Source organism: Buceros rhinoceros, unplaced genomic scaffold, assembly GCF_000710305.1.
Source record: "Buceros rhinoceros silvestris isolate BGI_N320 unplaced genomic scaffold, ASM71030v1 scaffold20031, whole genome shotgun sequence".
NCBI classification, from domain to species: Eukaryota; Metazoa; Chordata; class Aves; order Bucerotiformes; family Bucerotidae; genus Buceros; species Buceros rhinoceros.
In genome coordinates, this window is record NW_010395110.1 from 42,558 (window position 1) to 58,187 (window position 15,630).

Below are 15,630 nucleotides of genomic sequence, written 5' to 3' on the forward strand. Positions count from 1 at the left end.
CAGCAGGAGAAGGAATACAAGAGAGAACCATTGTAGGGCCATCAAGAAATTAGCTAACAGAGGGCACTTGGGTACCTGGCAAAAAAACAGAAGAGGAAGTAGAGTTCTAAGTCAGGTTTTCCCTAAATGTCTTGAATACGTTTCCAACCATACGTAATTAAGCCCTGGGTGAGCTTTATTAGTCCCCGGTTACAGACCAGTAAATGGAGGCACTTAAGAAGGTTATAGGCAATCCAGAAACACACAACCTTCTTTTCTGAGAAGATCTTTGTGTCAGGAGACGAATGTTTTCTTCTCTCATGAAATCTGGTGAACCAATATAGGCACTACCGCTAACAAATACCTTGCCAGCTCGCTGGAAACTGGGAAATAAGAGCTAAATGAAAATGGAATAGACATAGCAAGAGGGAAGGAGTGCTGTGATTTCTGTGATGGGAATAGGCAATAAAGGCGTAAGTGATATATCTCTTTAACACTCAGAGGTCATTCAGTGCAGGGGAAACACTAAGGCATTAGAGAAAGGGTCAGGCACAATGTTACAATGGTGAATAAAATAGAGAATCCTAAAATTAGTCCACTGTTAGTCTAAATCAGGCTGGAGGTATGTTACAAGGTCTTTCATCTGCACACAGTGAGATGGGGGTTTTGCTGTAGTAGTGGTAATTTATATCCTATGGAAGAAATTTCACGAATGAAATAAAATATATACAATGAAAGTAGGAAAAACAGAAAGGATTGTTAACTATGAAGCTGTGCAATCTTTGGAGGAAGAGAAAGGGAGACTTTAGTAAGAAATAGAACCCTACCTAATGGTTTATGGAAATTACGGACCATTCATCTCTCCATGTTATGTTGCATTCAAACACATATATGATAAGCAGAGGGATAAAAGCAAGAAATATTACCGGTGAATGCTGTACAGGCTTCTTAGAGAAGAGAGATCCTCCATAAATTTTTTTACAAGGGAAATTTTTAAAAGCATCTTGGATAAATCCAGATAAACAAAAATTAAATGAAAAATATTATGATAAGTATGACATGATATAGACAGAAAGGTGGTTGAAAAATGCTAGTGCTCAGCCTTGGCTCCAATAACATTTCAATTCAGAGCATTATGTAAGAAATAGCAGATACAGTCAAGAGCATATCATACAATAACTTTGGAGACAGTTATCATAAAGCTACCAGGAAATAGTCTCACACTGAAGATAACAACAGCAGCTTAAAAAATGTGGGCCATAAACTACAGAAGTGCTTTGACGGGCAAAATTTTACCAAAGCAGAGCACTTTAGTGGAGAGATTTGGGGAGCAAGTAGGGAAGCCATGGAGGTGTGCGTTCAGTGGAGGATGCTAAGCCTGGCTTTGGCAAAGTAAACCAATATATGACATAACCCAATCCCCCACGCCCAAGTTCCAGTCTGAACAGCGACGAAAGAGGGGGCAAGTGTGTATGTGCATGAGAACTTTGGTGAAAGCCGAGGGAAACATGCAGTTGCTGTATTCACTGTTCAAGATAAAGAAAATAAAATAGTAAGTAGTTTGCTGCTTTTCTGAACTTTCTTCTAAATAAATAATGGAATTTATTAGGAATAACAAAGTTATTCAGACATTTATATTTTGGTTCAGAATCCGTGCTAAAGATCACTCTAGGAATACCTAGGTACATCAAGATTAGACAAAAAACGTGTTTACTGGAAGTACTGCAGAGATCTTTGATACGAGAAACAAAGCTGGGCGGCCATGAGATACACTGCAGAAAGTATCAGAGCTAAACAAAGGATTTCCCATCTTTCCAAGGACAATTCCTAATAGAAGTAAAACTGTTTCATACTGCCAGCGATGTTTCTATTGTTCTTAGAAAAGGAGAAAAATAGTTCTGTTCTGTTGGTTTTCTTTACCCCCTCCCTGTGCTTCTCTGGAGAAGTAAAACAAAACAATTCCCACCTTCCCCCCAGCTCCAAGCCTTCTTAGCATTCTTTTTTTTTTTTTTTTTTTACTTTGGGGCAAGAAGGGAGTTGTCAAAATTAACAGGCACAGGAATGATGAAAAGAGAAGAAACATTCATTAAAAAAGAGTCATTGAACAAATGTTTGGGTGACAACACTGTCACCAGCTTGAACTCACACAGGTGGCCGCTCCGCTCTCCAGCCCCAGGCATGCTACTCGGTAAGCCCTGCGATTGCCTCTGTATTGCTTAGGCTCTTTTTTCCAAGAACCTGCACAAATTTGTAATGCCATCTCCACCACACCCTCCCCCCTGTGCACCCCCAAAAAGCCCTGACAGAATTCCGCAGTCTGAGCTTCTTGAGGCTCGTAATAAGGGCAGTAGTGTTCACGGTCAAGCTCATTTGCCTTTTGCTTTTCCAATTAAAAAGTGGAGCCCTGACCTTTAAAAAGGAGAAGAGTCAAAGACTTCATGAATCCCTTGTGACTGACACTGATTTTACAGGGCAAGCATAAAAGAGACAGGTAGTAGCATAAAACCTGACCTACAGAGCGGGGTGACTGCGGCAGGCAGGCTCCTGTGGTTGGAGCGTTTGGCTAGAAGACTGCTTTCTCTCTTCGTTTCTCCTGAGGTATTGCTTTATCTTCCTCGAACGCTCTTGCCGAAGTCTCGGTGTGCACATGCCATGCCTGCGAGCTTTCAAAGCGAGAATAGTTTTTGGTGTGGCTGTGGCAAAGCACAGCGAACCCACTTTCATAAATATTTCAAGACCACAATTAAACTATGCATGGAAAAAGCAGAGAGGTTTTGATTTGCAGCAATGTCCCCTGGGGCTCTTTCAAACAGAGGTGCTGCCTGCAGGGTTTGGCAAAGTTTTTCAATACCAGATCTTCATCGTGTGCATGCCACTATTAAATTGATAATCTATACTTTAAGGATGTTGTTCATCATTGTTTGAACGTGTCAATGGAAGAGCACAATCTTTTCCTGGGAACTTTATAGGGTGCATTGAAAAGTAAGAAGATTTTTGCTGTTTCTGAACTCTGGGCTAGAAAAAATGCACATGCTTTAAAAAACGTACACGTTTTACCTGTAAACCTGTTAGGCACTACAGACAGTACACCAGGGCTTTAGTATCCAACCTGATTGTTCCAGGGAGCTTTCTTTACTGGTCTGGTTTCCTCTTTGCTCAATACCTCGACTTGGTTTTAGCACCCTCAGAAATCCTCCGTGCACACCGCTCCTAATGAAGCCAAGGGGGGACAGGGGCCACAGTAACAGTGCCTAGGTTGAGAAGCAGCCTCTTAAACTGCACCTGAAAAATGCATAAATAAAATGCCTGAGAGCGCCAAGAGCTCCTTTGCAGATGTATGAGCACGCATGCAGAAACAAGCAGCTCACGCCTGACTTGGCAAAGATAAAGCATTTGCAGTTTGGGGCTTAAAATTCATATACTTGAAAATACTCGGAATGTTAGTCGTTGCTTCAGACCTTTAAGTGCGCTAAACATGACAAACTTGTCAACCAGTGTGTTCAGAGCATTTGTTTGAAACCAGCCATTCATGTCCTGTGCTGCATTCAGTTTGTGAGAGTGATCAAGAGCTGGAATAGAAAGCTGTTCAGAGCTCTCGAAGCAGCAGTGATGGCAGCAGGGAGAGGCTGCAGTCCTATCAGATTTTACGTGTGCCGTTTTTTCTGCCACCATAACCACGGTGCACAAGTTCAGGCGCCGTGCTGAAACTGTGATGCGGCAGAGGTATCGGTGGTACAACGTGAAGGGTCACGGCATCACAAGCCAGCTTCGGCGGAGCATCCCTTTTGTTTCCCACGTGATGTTTTTGATGGAAATGGCAGAATAATTGCATTTGTTATAACACCACACATAATAATCCAATCTGTTCTAGGCTACTATTCTAAATACCACACACTGTGTTCAGCTTTGTCTCCTACAGCACAACAGTGAATTCTGCTGAGGTATTTCAGCTCCCTGCTAGTCAGAGGGAGCTTTGTCTTTGCTGAGGATAACTTGGTGAGTGGATTCAGATATTCCAACGGCTTTTCTTGGAAAGGTTTTAGACAGGTAGGCAGGCTGCGTGGTGGGTAACTGCGGCACCAACCAACCTGTAAGTGACAGAGTGAGTACAACCGTTAGATAACAGAACCTAGATTAGACCTGCCCTCGTTTTGTAGGCTTGAATTTTGAGGATTTTGTTGCAGCAGTGATTTCAGGTTCAGAGATTTTACGGTCAGACCATGCCTACCTTGCTCTGAGAAACCTGAAAATGAGCTACACTGGATCACTCCCAAACAAACTGAGAGATTTTTGATAGAAATAGGAAACGGTGACATTTACAGGGCTACTGAAGTGTTTTATCTATTGCAGTTCTTGTGAGTTTTGCCTAATGTGGTTGAAGAAATCTCACCAGATAACCCTGTCTCAGGAGTTTTTGCCTGTGTGAGGTACTATTCTGGAGGACATAGTAATTCATGAAGCTTAGTTACTGGCTCACCATAAAGTAATTTCCTTCTATTTAGCATCTCAGATTTGAATAAATCCTCACTTTATTTCCGAATTTGAAGAAATTCCTCTCTGAGGCATTGCTTTTGCCTGGCATCAGCTTGTCCCAGGCCAGCAGAAACGCTGCTCAGAAAAGCTACACACTCGCTCTTTAGGTAAATCAGCAGCATTTCTACCGATGGTCAGGAGTGTTCACAGGAATCTGTGCATAAATCCAGAGACTCTTAACAAGACTTGACCTGCTATTTCAAGTGTCTGTTAATTTTGGAAGATAAAATCAAGTTAATGCTTTGGCTTTATAGTGCTCCAGCATTACGGCAGAGCTGATACTGGTTACTGGCTCAGTATCATGGGTAAATTTTTCCCACAAGAAGTGTTGGTAGGGGAATCAGTGACAGAAGTGTAAACTCAAGCGGGTGCGTATCGAGTGCTGCTGTGAGCTAAGCTGCACTAACCCTGCTGGGCTTCTCAGATGTTGTAAACACCGATTTAAACTGCTTTATTCACTCTTGCTGACCTAGAGCTTGTGTCTCGCACATCATCTCAATGTGAATGCTGTTTCTTCAGCTTGGCTTAGCTCATGGGTGGCAATTGCTACGTTTCTGTACCTTGATTGCATGTCTGAGACCTAAATAAGGCAGGAACAAAGATGCTTGTCAACCAGAAAATGCAAATTCCAGGGCAGAGAGCGGAGCCGTTAGTGTAAATAAGGTTTTCTTCTCCTACATTAAATAACAAGACTTTTGGCCTTTCCATGATTAATAAGCCAAGCATAAATATAAATATCAAAAAGGAAAATGAAAGAAAAAGATTCAGAAGTTTAGGTGTACGGCTGGATTGACCATTTCATCATTGTGGCAGCTGTCTTTTCTGTCACATGGGGAAGACCGTGAAGCTCAGGGGTGCTCGGAGCAGGGGAGACTTTGATGAGCACACAGGCGGGTTGTGCAGGCTCCAGGCACTGTTGTAGATTCCCCTGACCTCACGAGTTTTGGCTTTGTTGGTAGCCATCCCCCACCTCTGCAGCCACTGCGGTGCCCACGTTCCCGGTCCAGGGTTTCCCACTGGGATGCTGCCTGAGGTTTGTCCTCTGGCCAGACATTCAGGAACTGATCTGCCACATGCACCAGACACCCCTGGATAAGGCAGAAGCGACTGCAACCTGACCTCTCGTGTTCAAAATATGCTGCGTGCCGCTGATGACCGACACTCAAAGCGCTGAGTCGCCCATGAGCTCTCCGGCAGTACTCATCTCCACAGCTTTAGTAGTACTTATCTCCATAGCATTACTAGTAGCAACTCCTTAGTAGAAAGGGGTTTCTAAGCCTTATTCAGCTTGTGAGATGAACAGTTTGTCGAGTCTGTTTCACATGAGAGGAACTGTGACACAAGAGGCTCAGGTCTGCAATTCCCTTTAGCTTTGGGTTCCTGCTGCGACAGGTGTGGGAATGGATTTGGGGACTACCCGGTGTTATTCTGCACAACCTGCTGATTTTGCTTGCGTTGCTGAGGGCTGTTCCCTTGTTTCATACATCTTCTGCTTCCAAACCCAGCTTCTATTCCTGGCTTTTTCACCCCTCCAGCATTTTGTGCTGCTCCCAATTCAAGCACCCTCATACTTCACCTCCATATATCCCCTTCCTTCCTTACTCAGTCTTGCTCACAGCTGTTCAGTTATAATTGCTATTTCCTTGCCTATCTTGCATAGACACGGGTCTCCTTTTTTTCCTTCCACGTCCACCTCACTCAGTCCCAATCTTCTTTTCCAAGATGCTCAGTCTCTGGGGTTTTCCCTGCAAATCCAGGCCAGGCAACATACATACACTCGTGGCTTGAGATGGTGGACGCTGCTTTGCTGAGTGCCCACGGTATGGCCAACCCAGGTATGGTGCAGCTACAACCACTAGCAACCTTTAGACAGAGCCTCTCGTGCCGCCTAGACAGCCACCACTGCTTTCGCTCGGAGACTGCAAGACATATGTCTCCCTTCAAACAAATTTTACCTCTTACTCTAAAAATGGGGCAAACCCCCCAATGATTGGAAGATTATTTTTTTAAACCTGGGAAAATCATTGTTTTGCCTAATGTATCCCCTTTTCTGGCACTTCTGCATTCTCCATCCCTAAATGAGGTTGAGGCAAACATGTAAGACACAAAATTTCAGTCTGAAAGGCTGAAATGTGGTGAAGTTACAAGAAACTGAGTACTGGCAGTACATAATGCTCAGGACACTGTTTGTAGCCCGCACCACAGCCTGGTTCTTCCGCAATATCGGAAAGTGAAACTCCAGTGCAAGGTCAGGATGCAAATATACCAGGTAAGAAGAGCTGATTGATCCCTTTACATTTTAGACCCTCATTTTGGACACAGAAATGAATACAAGTTCACTCAATAAAATTTCCCAACTGAGATACAAAAGGTTTGGAAATTATTTAAAAATACACCAGGCAGCTGAAATGTCATGGTTAATTTTAATCTGCAGCATGTGGCTAATATCCTCTGGCTATTTCAATGGTGCGGAAGATTGTAATTATTCACCTGTTAAAGTAAACGTGGCTTTAACGAGTCTGATCGCCGTGGAAAAGGAGGAGTGGAGAGGAGGGGTAGACAGATGCTGTCTCAGTATGTCATCTGTGAATGATGCCTTTGTAGCTCTTTGGGAGGAATTATCTAGCTATAAAGAAAAAGGCTTGTAATATGAAGTGGACCGTTTCTTGTAATAGCAACTTTTCCTGCATTTTCCTCCGACAAAGTTTTCCCAGCTTTGATCAGCGCGACAGAGACAGTGCTACGGTGTTTCCCAGCTGGTGTAACGTCCTTTGTTATGGAGATGAAAAATTAAATGAGACAACACAAAATCACCATCAGTGGTGACCAAACCACTCTTCCGAAAGTGCTATCCAGTATTTTCCTTACAGCAATGGCTGTTTTCTGCTTTGCCTCATCAGCATTTTGGCATTTTTTGCCTTTGGTCAAAAATTTATAGGGCCTCATTAATCAAGCTGTTAATACATGATTGCTCCAGTCCCTTGAGTTTCACTGGTACGAAAGAGGATCTTTGCAGTTGTGAGTGAAGTTTGTGGCTGTCCTCAGGCCAGATGATGGCATGTGGAGCCCTTTGTTGGGTCCTTGCCTGGGTGTCAAGCGCTGGTCCTCTTCCGAGATATGCTGGTACACCAGTGTCACTGTAATGCTCTCTGAAACTCTTCTCTTAGTGACACATGTCCGTGTCGTGATGATTTTGCCCAGCCGAGAGGGGAGTTTGGGTCACTGAGTGGTGGACTTGGCCTGCATCACACCAGGCAGTAGCTTCAAAGCATAAACTATGTGACAAGCCCCAAGTGACTAGTTCCATGCCCAGGCCACATGGTCTTTGGGTTTTGGCTTTAGCTATGTGGCAGCACCACGTATAGGAATGCTGCGTCACAGTACGAGCTTTTTTTCTGCCATGAATTGAGTAAAATGTGGAAAACTGAGCTGTCCCCTTGCGGTGGCTGGGGAATTTCTCATCTCCTGAAACCTAAGCTCCAGTAAATGCACTGTTCCACCTGCTTTTGCCTGGTGTTATGTGTTTTGCTCTTTGGAAGGTAATGTTCTGTACAATCTCGACTTTAATTCCTGTATTTAATTGTTTCTTTCTTTAAGAAAAAACACCTTGATCTTCCTTCAGTCCTCACTGATCTCAGCCAGGTAGTTTAAATCATAAAAAGCTTTCTCAAGAGGCACTGTGACCATGTAGGAGTAAAGAGAACTTTGCTCATCAAACTCATGTCACTCGCACATGGAAGGTAAAAAGCACTTTGAAGTGGTAATGAAGGAAGTTCCTGCTGCTTAACAGAAAGCTTTGATAAGATCGTATTTGTTGGGAGAGTACTTTTCAGAAGAGCTGATATTCGTTTTGTGGAAACACAGATCCCGATGGACAGTAGGTAGATGGGAAGATCTAGTTGTTCACCTTCTTAATGAAATGCATCCTCCTTCCTTCCTTCGTGCATTTCCTTTGACGACGCAGGCGTGGTGGTCCTAGGCCATCTCCCGTCTACACAGTGGCTGCGTTTCCTGATGGCTTCGGAGCCAAGGGCAGATAATACCGTGGTTTTCAGCTTAAGCGCAATGAACTCTTTCAGGCCTTTCAGTTTTAACCCCTCTGGGAAAAAAATGTACTTTTTCTGAGCGGAGAGCTTTCACTTGTACCTCACAAGGCTGCGTTAGCAATGTCATACTCCTCCCATTCTCTGTCCATGTTCCCAAATTCTTGCTCCTGTCTCTTGTGGGCTCTCCCCTGCCTTGTGGGCTTTTAATCTGAGCGACCCTTTGTGCTTTCTCAGGTTTATTTTACAGTGGAGTTTTTTGAAAGATCCAGAATACTTGTCTATCTTATAGCTCACCCCACTTTGGCCCTGAATATTACTTTAGCTGACCTCTATTTTTCAATTTGTCCAGCTTAGTAAACCCTTCTGGCAGAGTGCTGAAAGCTATCAGACACTTCAAAGTGAGGGCAGCACCCACAGCTCCTCAACCACTTTAAGTCATACCATCTCTTAGGTAGAGAAAATGATGAAAGAAACAACAGATGGCAGCTTTCCAGACAACTGAGCCATTTGTGGAAACACCAGATTTTAAAGCGACTGAAGCAGTCAGAATGCTTTGGGACAGGCAAGAGCAAGCACGAGTAATATGCAGGGGTGTTACTAAAAACAGGAGGCAAGAGCTCTAGATTTTTTACATCCTGATTCTGTTGGTTTTGAGGCTTGAAAAGGTATCACTGTGGAGATGGTCAAATACCCGCTTCAAAGAGAGGGTACAAAATGCCAGGGCTCCTCTGGTGTTTCCTGGTACACTCTGTCCTGCAAAGTCCTGGTTTCAGTAACGGTTCACATGCTGCATACGTAGATGCAGGAAAGCCCTTAGTGATTTCTAAAAAGAAAGGGTGGATGTGAACATCAGCTACTCATGAAACGCTGACAGTACAGGCACAGCTCTCAGGGGTTTGAAGAAAGGATGAGATGGCATGAGATTGTCTAAGGGCCCTAAGGGATGACACTGAATTCCCTGAGTATGAACATATCTAGTCGCTTAGAGGGGTGTGTGTAAGCAGCTGGGCTTGGGCTGTGGCCCCAAACGCCAGTGACCATGGTACCATGGCACGGACAGGAGAACGGTGTTGTCATTCGACATCCTTCCCTCCTCCTGCAGCCACAGCAGGTTGCTCATGCCTCTTCCCAAGGGCACTTTCCGTGCCTGTCCAACTCCCTGAGGGACCGCAGCAGTTGAGCTTGCTGGGGAAGAAGTCTGGCAGCAGCAGCCGGTTTCCTCCTTGGGTTTCCATGACGTGAGCACGGGCAGCCACTTTTCATGTCCATCTGGTGCCAGGTGGAAAGTCATGTCTCTGCCTTGGTTAACACAAAGAGGAGGATGGAGCCGTGGTGGGACCGTGGGGCTGCATCAGGCGTATTCCCACGCACGAGGAGGAGGGTGGTGTCCCAGCTGCAGCTCAGGAGTTTGTCGCTGCTGCTGCTCCGACGGCAGGGAACGGCTTTTTGTCTTCCACCTCCCTGTTTAATGACAGTGGGAGTTGAGCGGTGGGGGAAGAGCTCACAAATCACAGCAGGCATTTTTGTTCCCACTTCGTGGGGTTGTAGCAGTGTAACAGTTGTTAACAGCTTCCTGCTTGGGCAAATTAAGTCAGACACTGCTTCCAAAGGTTGCTGTAATGAGTTTTCAACAAGAACTTATCCAGGAACCATGACACGGAGCATAAGTAATTGCAATCACATGGTATCTCTGTCGATGATGGTTTCTGCAGTTTTGTAGTAACTACTGTAATACCATGTATAATTGGAAAGAAATACAGTATTTTCCTGCTTTCTTAGGAATAAGAATTGATGCTGAAATAAGGAATGGTCCCTAAAATCCCACTGTGGATTTGTGTAAATCTGTGTAGTGTGACAAACAATCTTAATTATCTGATACCATCTGAACCAACATTGCACCCATGAAACTGCTACCAATTGTCTCTGCTTCTGAGTTAAATTTTTGAATATCGGTATAATAATCCACCATGTAAATCATTCGCTGTGCTGGGTTTGTAAGAGAATCAAGACTGACTCTGGGCACGAGTATGACTCATTAGCATAGGACCCCTTATTCTCAAAAGACTCAGATTATAAAAAGAAGGAAGATTCCACACTCTTACAAGCCTCCTTTATCAGTAGTTGAGAATCAGGAATGTATGGACAAGGCAAACGGTAATTTACCTCGCTCTTGCGGGTCTAGCCTTCCAAATGAATTACAGTCATGCTGTTGCTTCCGGGAACATCTGCGTTTAAATCAATCACAACCCAGTAATGCTATCTGCCAATAGTACACCTTCTTTTTTTCTAGTACGTCTGCTGTGTGTCAATGAAAGGAGGTCACTGAGAAAAACAAATAAAAGAAGCCGAGGCAGGAATGAAAGCAATGTCACATAACCTAGAATAACTGAGTGCTGCTAAACTAGATCTGAGCCAGACCGGTCCCCCTCGTCCAAAAAGAACCCAGGAGGTTGAACGCTGCTCCTGGCCTGTGTCTCAGGTTTTTTATCTACCTAGAGGCTCCGTGGGTGAATTTATTTTTGAGGAAAGGTTAGCAGGTGAACTGGCTCCCGCGTAACGGAGTGCACCTCTTGTGAAACCTGACAGTAGAAATGAGTAATAAATCCCTGTTGATTTATTTTCCACAGGCATCAGGGTTATGTTTATACCTACAGAGTGTCCAAGACGGAGAGCGGATCCTGGAGTGCTGAGGTGTGTACTTCTCCTTCCTGTTCTGGAAATTCCTGCATCCTGTTTGATGTTTGTATTGATTTAATGAAATATATTCAGATTATTCATGTTTTTGCATAGTCTGAGTTTCATCGAAGGTAATCGATCTTGAGTGTGCCCATCATCAAGATGTCTTTGTGCCACTTCTGGCAGTCTTGAACTCATAAATTAATTCCCCGTTACATTTCAGCTCTTGCATAATGCAATAGTGCATTATTTAGCATCATTTTAAATGGCAAAAATATTCTGTTTTTATAATTTGTCAAGCACAATCAGTTCCCTTCTGCCCCACATACCATTAATGTCAGAATATTTGAGGAAATGATTTTCAATCATCTAAATTAATTAATTAATCCATCATTGGTGCAAAGCATACGTAGGTTAGCCAAAACTTGATACAAGTGAAATGTATTTTCACCCATCTGATAAGAAACTGGTAATTCAAGAGTAGAATAACGCCATTTGCAAGGCAGACAACTATCTGGGCTGATGGAATCGGGATGTTAAGCTGTGCTTCTTTCATGAAAGTCTTGCTCATTGGATGCACTCTGTGTATGAATTCATAATTAGCTTTCTGTTTGCACATTAATGAACACTGATTACCAACATTAAATAATTTCTAGACAGGCATAATTCCTTGGGCATTATTATAATGGAAGTGGTTACAGTGCTCTGGAAGACAAGACTGATTCCTGGGGTTACGCAGAAGCAGATCAGGGAGTAAAAGTCTCCACATCATTATCTACTCCACATTACTGTGGAGTGAGTAAATATCCGTGTCACCCGTGGGAATGGTGCCCAGGAAGCATTTCCTCATTTGTTCCTTTGAGGCACCAAGAGCACCCAGTAGATTTGCAGTGCCCCGCAGGAGGGTTTTTGGGATGGGGTGGGGGTGGTGGTGCTCCCAGTGTGCCAGGGTGAGCACTGGTGTCTCAGGAAGCATGCTGGGACCCCCAGGGACCTCCAGCTGTGGAGCGAGGCTTCAGCCTTCTTCAGCTCCAGCTAAAGTCAGTGTCTGCAGTGAGGTTTTTCTGTTGTTTTTTTTTTTTTTCTGTGGCTTGCCACAACTCCTTCCCCATGACTTCCACCGACCTTCTATGGCTTGGGCTTTCCCTCGCTGTAAATTAGGCAAACCTTATCTGTGATTCACAGCGCAGGTGTCCTGAAGGCCCAGGACTCTTAAAGCATCCTCAGCAGGGAAAGTTACAGACCCATGACACCAACCCTTCCTCTAAGCAAACAGAAACCTTTAAGTAAGTGCTGTTAAGACCATGCTGGCCTCAGCACTTAGAAACAGCAGCCTAAATCCAACTTATCGCCAAGAAATGTGTCTCCAAGGCAAGAACAGGCTGCAGCTGCAGGTGGTGCTTTCCTGTCTCTGCTTCCTTCCTTCCTTGTGGCTGGTTAGTCTCTGACCAAGCTCAGATCTTTCAAGGAGGAGGCAGGGAAAGTTAAACAGTGCTGGTGAAATCCCAACCAGTGCGAAGCAAGGCAGGATTTAACCCACAGCCACTGGTGAGAGCTCTGTCCCTTGGCGGGACGATCCTGGCAGCACCTATACTCGTCCTCCCGTGGGTTTGTTGGGGAGGAGTTGTTACAAGAATGCGCTGAAGGGTTTAACAGAAACTCTGTTTTTTTTGATTAAAAGCAGACAGTTTCATTTCACAGTGTTTGAAAAGACACTAACATAGAAAGATAGAGAAACTCCCACTTGTAATAAACAGGTAACGTTTTGCTTCTGCCTTTGTACGAGAATTAATGGGCAGGAATACTCAAAGAACCCAGAAGCCAGCACTGAATGCTCAGAGAAAGGTTTGCAAAGAGGTGGTGTCCATGCCTGGATTTAGTGGTGCAAGGACACCCCCTTCCCAGTAAGCGCCAGGTGGCTCTCCAGATTGTCTTACTGGTATTTCCAGGCTGCAAGTATCTTACCAATATTATCAGGCTGGAGGTTAAACCACCGGATACAATAAATCAGGGTCAGTGGGGAATTTGCCTAATATAAACGTGGCAGGCTGTGGGTTTCTCCTGTAGTGATTAAGAAATCGTCCCTCTTCCAGCCTCACGTCTCCACACTGCTGGGAACTGCTCTCAGTGCAGGGAGGCTGTGGTGTCCCAGGGGAAGGAGGAGAGCAGTACGCTTCGTTGATTCATTTTAAGTTGGCAGATCAGGGTGACCAAGTGAAGGGCTGGCTCCTTTCCTGGGGGTGTGTGTGTATGTGTGGAGGACAAGGCTTCTTTGCCGGTCCCCCGAGTCTGGCACCCCGCATCCCCTCTCACCTCACCCTTTGGCTTTGCAGACAGCGCCCGGGGTCCACCGGAGGCTATTTCGGAAAATGCACAACCTCATTTCAGCCTTCCAGAAACCTGATCAGGGCATCATAACGCCTCTGCAGCACCCAGTCATCAACCACGCAAAAGCCAACTACCTGCCAGGTACTTATGGGGCGGGGGCAGCCTTGGCTGTGGCTGAGCAGAGCCCTCCGTGGCGGGGGTGACAGAGGGCTTAGACTTCCTTGCATCTTTGAGCTGAACTAGCCTGCAGGGTGGCATTGCCAAATGCCAACTTTGCTGCTGAGTGATCGAAACACTGGCACTCAGGTGCCAGTTAGGGATATGCCTGTCAACCTGATGAGAAAATGGATTTTGAATACGTATTCTTGAGTGCTCTATCAGCAGTGGCTACCTGCCCTCCCCAGTGCCCTCACACTCGTAGGTACAAACCTTCTGAGCTGTCCATGTTCTTGCTGTGTACATCCTCTCATATCTTTGTGATTATTTTTCATAGGGAGAAAAGAAGGCCATGACTTCTACCTGCATCCGTCTTGAAGATGTTTCCCCAAGTATGACGTGACCATATCATCCAGTGTCTCCTCTAGTCCATGCTCTAGAACAGAACAATTTATATGATAGTTAATACAACTCCATGAGTTTTCTTGTAACATTTGCAGAAATGTGTATTTAATAGACTCTCTGGCTCAAAATTTAGGTCTAAGTTTCAGAATGTTTTGAATTTAGATTTTTTTTTTTTTTGGTAAGAGAAGGTAAAGTATCAATTACTAAATAATGTGTTTTTTTTCTCTTAGTACTCTCAAATACAAAATATTTTTTACTTCAAGATTAGTTCATAATTAATAAGTAGTTATTAATTTTACGTTACTTAACTTCAAACTCTGCTCTGCTTTGTCCTGGTTGGCATTCATACAGAACTGGGCATGTCCCCTTTTACAGCCTTAACAAAACTGCTTACATTAAAGTGTCCTTGCCTTGGGTGGGCTGTGTCTCCGTGTCCATACGATGTTCCAGAAGCGGCACCCTGAGGATCTCCGCTACCTGGTTTCCACCACACCAGGTGCTCTGCCCTGTAACTCAGCAGAACTGGCCACCGCTCCCCGCGTGTACAAATCCTGTAGTTTGCACAAATGATTGAAAGCTTAAGCAATGCCCTGAGTAACCAAAAGCAACCAGTGCGTTTGAAGTGCACGTGAATGACAACGGTCTTTGCCTTTATAGTCTCTGTATGTAAAACAAGCCACCCCTGCATACAATTTTAAGAAGTAAATTATTTGTGCGTGATGTTTCTCTGCTCTTCTTTATCCGTGTGTGTTTCCACGCTGCTGCTGGGCTCCCGGAGGAGAGGTTCAAATCTGCAGGACTTGTGTGGGGTTAGCACGTAGATACCGGAGAACTTGGAGAATGTGCCTTAGACACTCGGGGTTTAACAAGCATGGTGACACTGTCCTGCCTGAACTGGCAGACAGTGGAAACAGTTTTGAACAGGCTCACTGTCCTACAGCCCTCTTGTTTCAGGAGCTAGAACTGTGTCTGCATTGCAGTCGAAGGGTGGTAGACATGGTCCAGGCTCTCTCTGCATGGGTTTCTGCCAGGCAGGCGAGCGTGAGCTCATCTGAGCTTTGAGACGAACTCCAGCCCTGGCTCAGCCTTCTTTGTATGTGCTCGGTCTGAGAGGGGAATGCATCTGGTCTGGCTGGTAGGTTTGTGACACCATTAGTCACTCTTCAACCACACAAATGGTCCTGACTAGCAAAAGAACGTGTTTCTCTCGCACTCCCTTCCAAAGCACAAAACCAACAGAGATTGCAAATGGACTAAAAAAACCCCCAAACTTTAACCTCACTCCCAAATCTTCTTAAACATTATATAGGCACCTTTGGGTTGCTCTCGTTTGGTGTTTCATGCCTGTACTTCTCACCTGCACAGCTTGGAAGGCCAGACACTTTTTCTAAGAAAGAAGGTGTGGGGTTTTGTTTCCCCAGAAATACCAGGCTACAGGCTCAGGAGAAGAAAACTGACCAACTCCCCCCAGCCGCGGCCAGCCGTGGCTCGCTGGCACAGTGAGAGG

General features: G+C 44.8%; 1 protein-coding gene across 1 annotated transcript in view; it reads left to right on the plus strand.

Annotated features, from left to right (window-relative positions):
* The window catches only part of SH2D1A (SH2 domain containing 1A), a 15,208-nt gene extending 1,112 nt beyond the window's left edge, over positions 1-14,096 (plus strand). The window contains exons 2-4 of the mRNA XM_010145447.1: positions 11,186-11,249; positions 13,568-13,703; positions 14,056-14,096. Of these exons, the coding sequence (XP_010143749.1) occupies positions 11,186-11,249; positions 13,568-13,703; positions 14,056-14,096 (241 nt within the window). The remainder of the gene's footprint in view (positions 1-11,185; positions 11,250-13,567; positions 13,704-14,055) is intronic.
* The last annotated feature ends 1,534 nt before the right edge of the window (positions 14,097-15,630 follow it).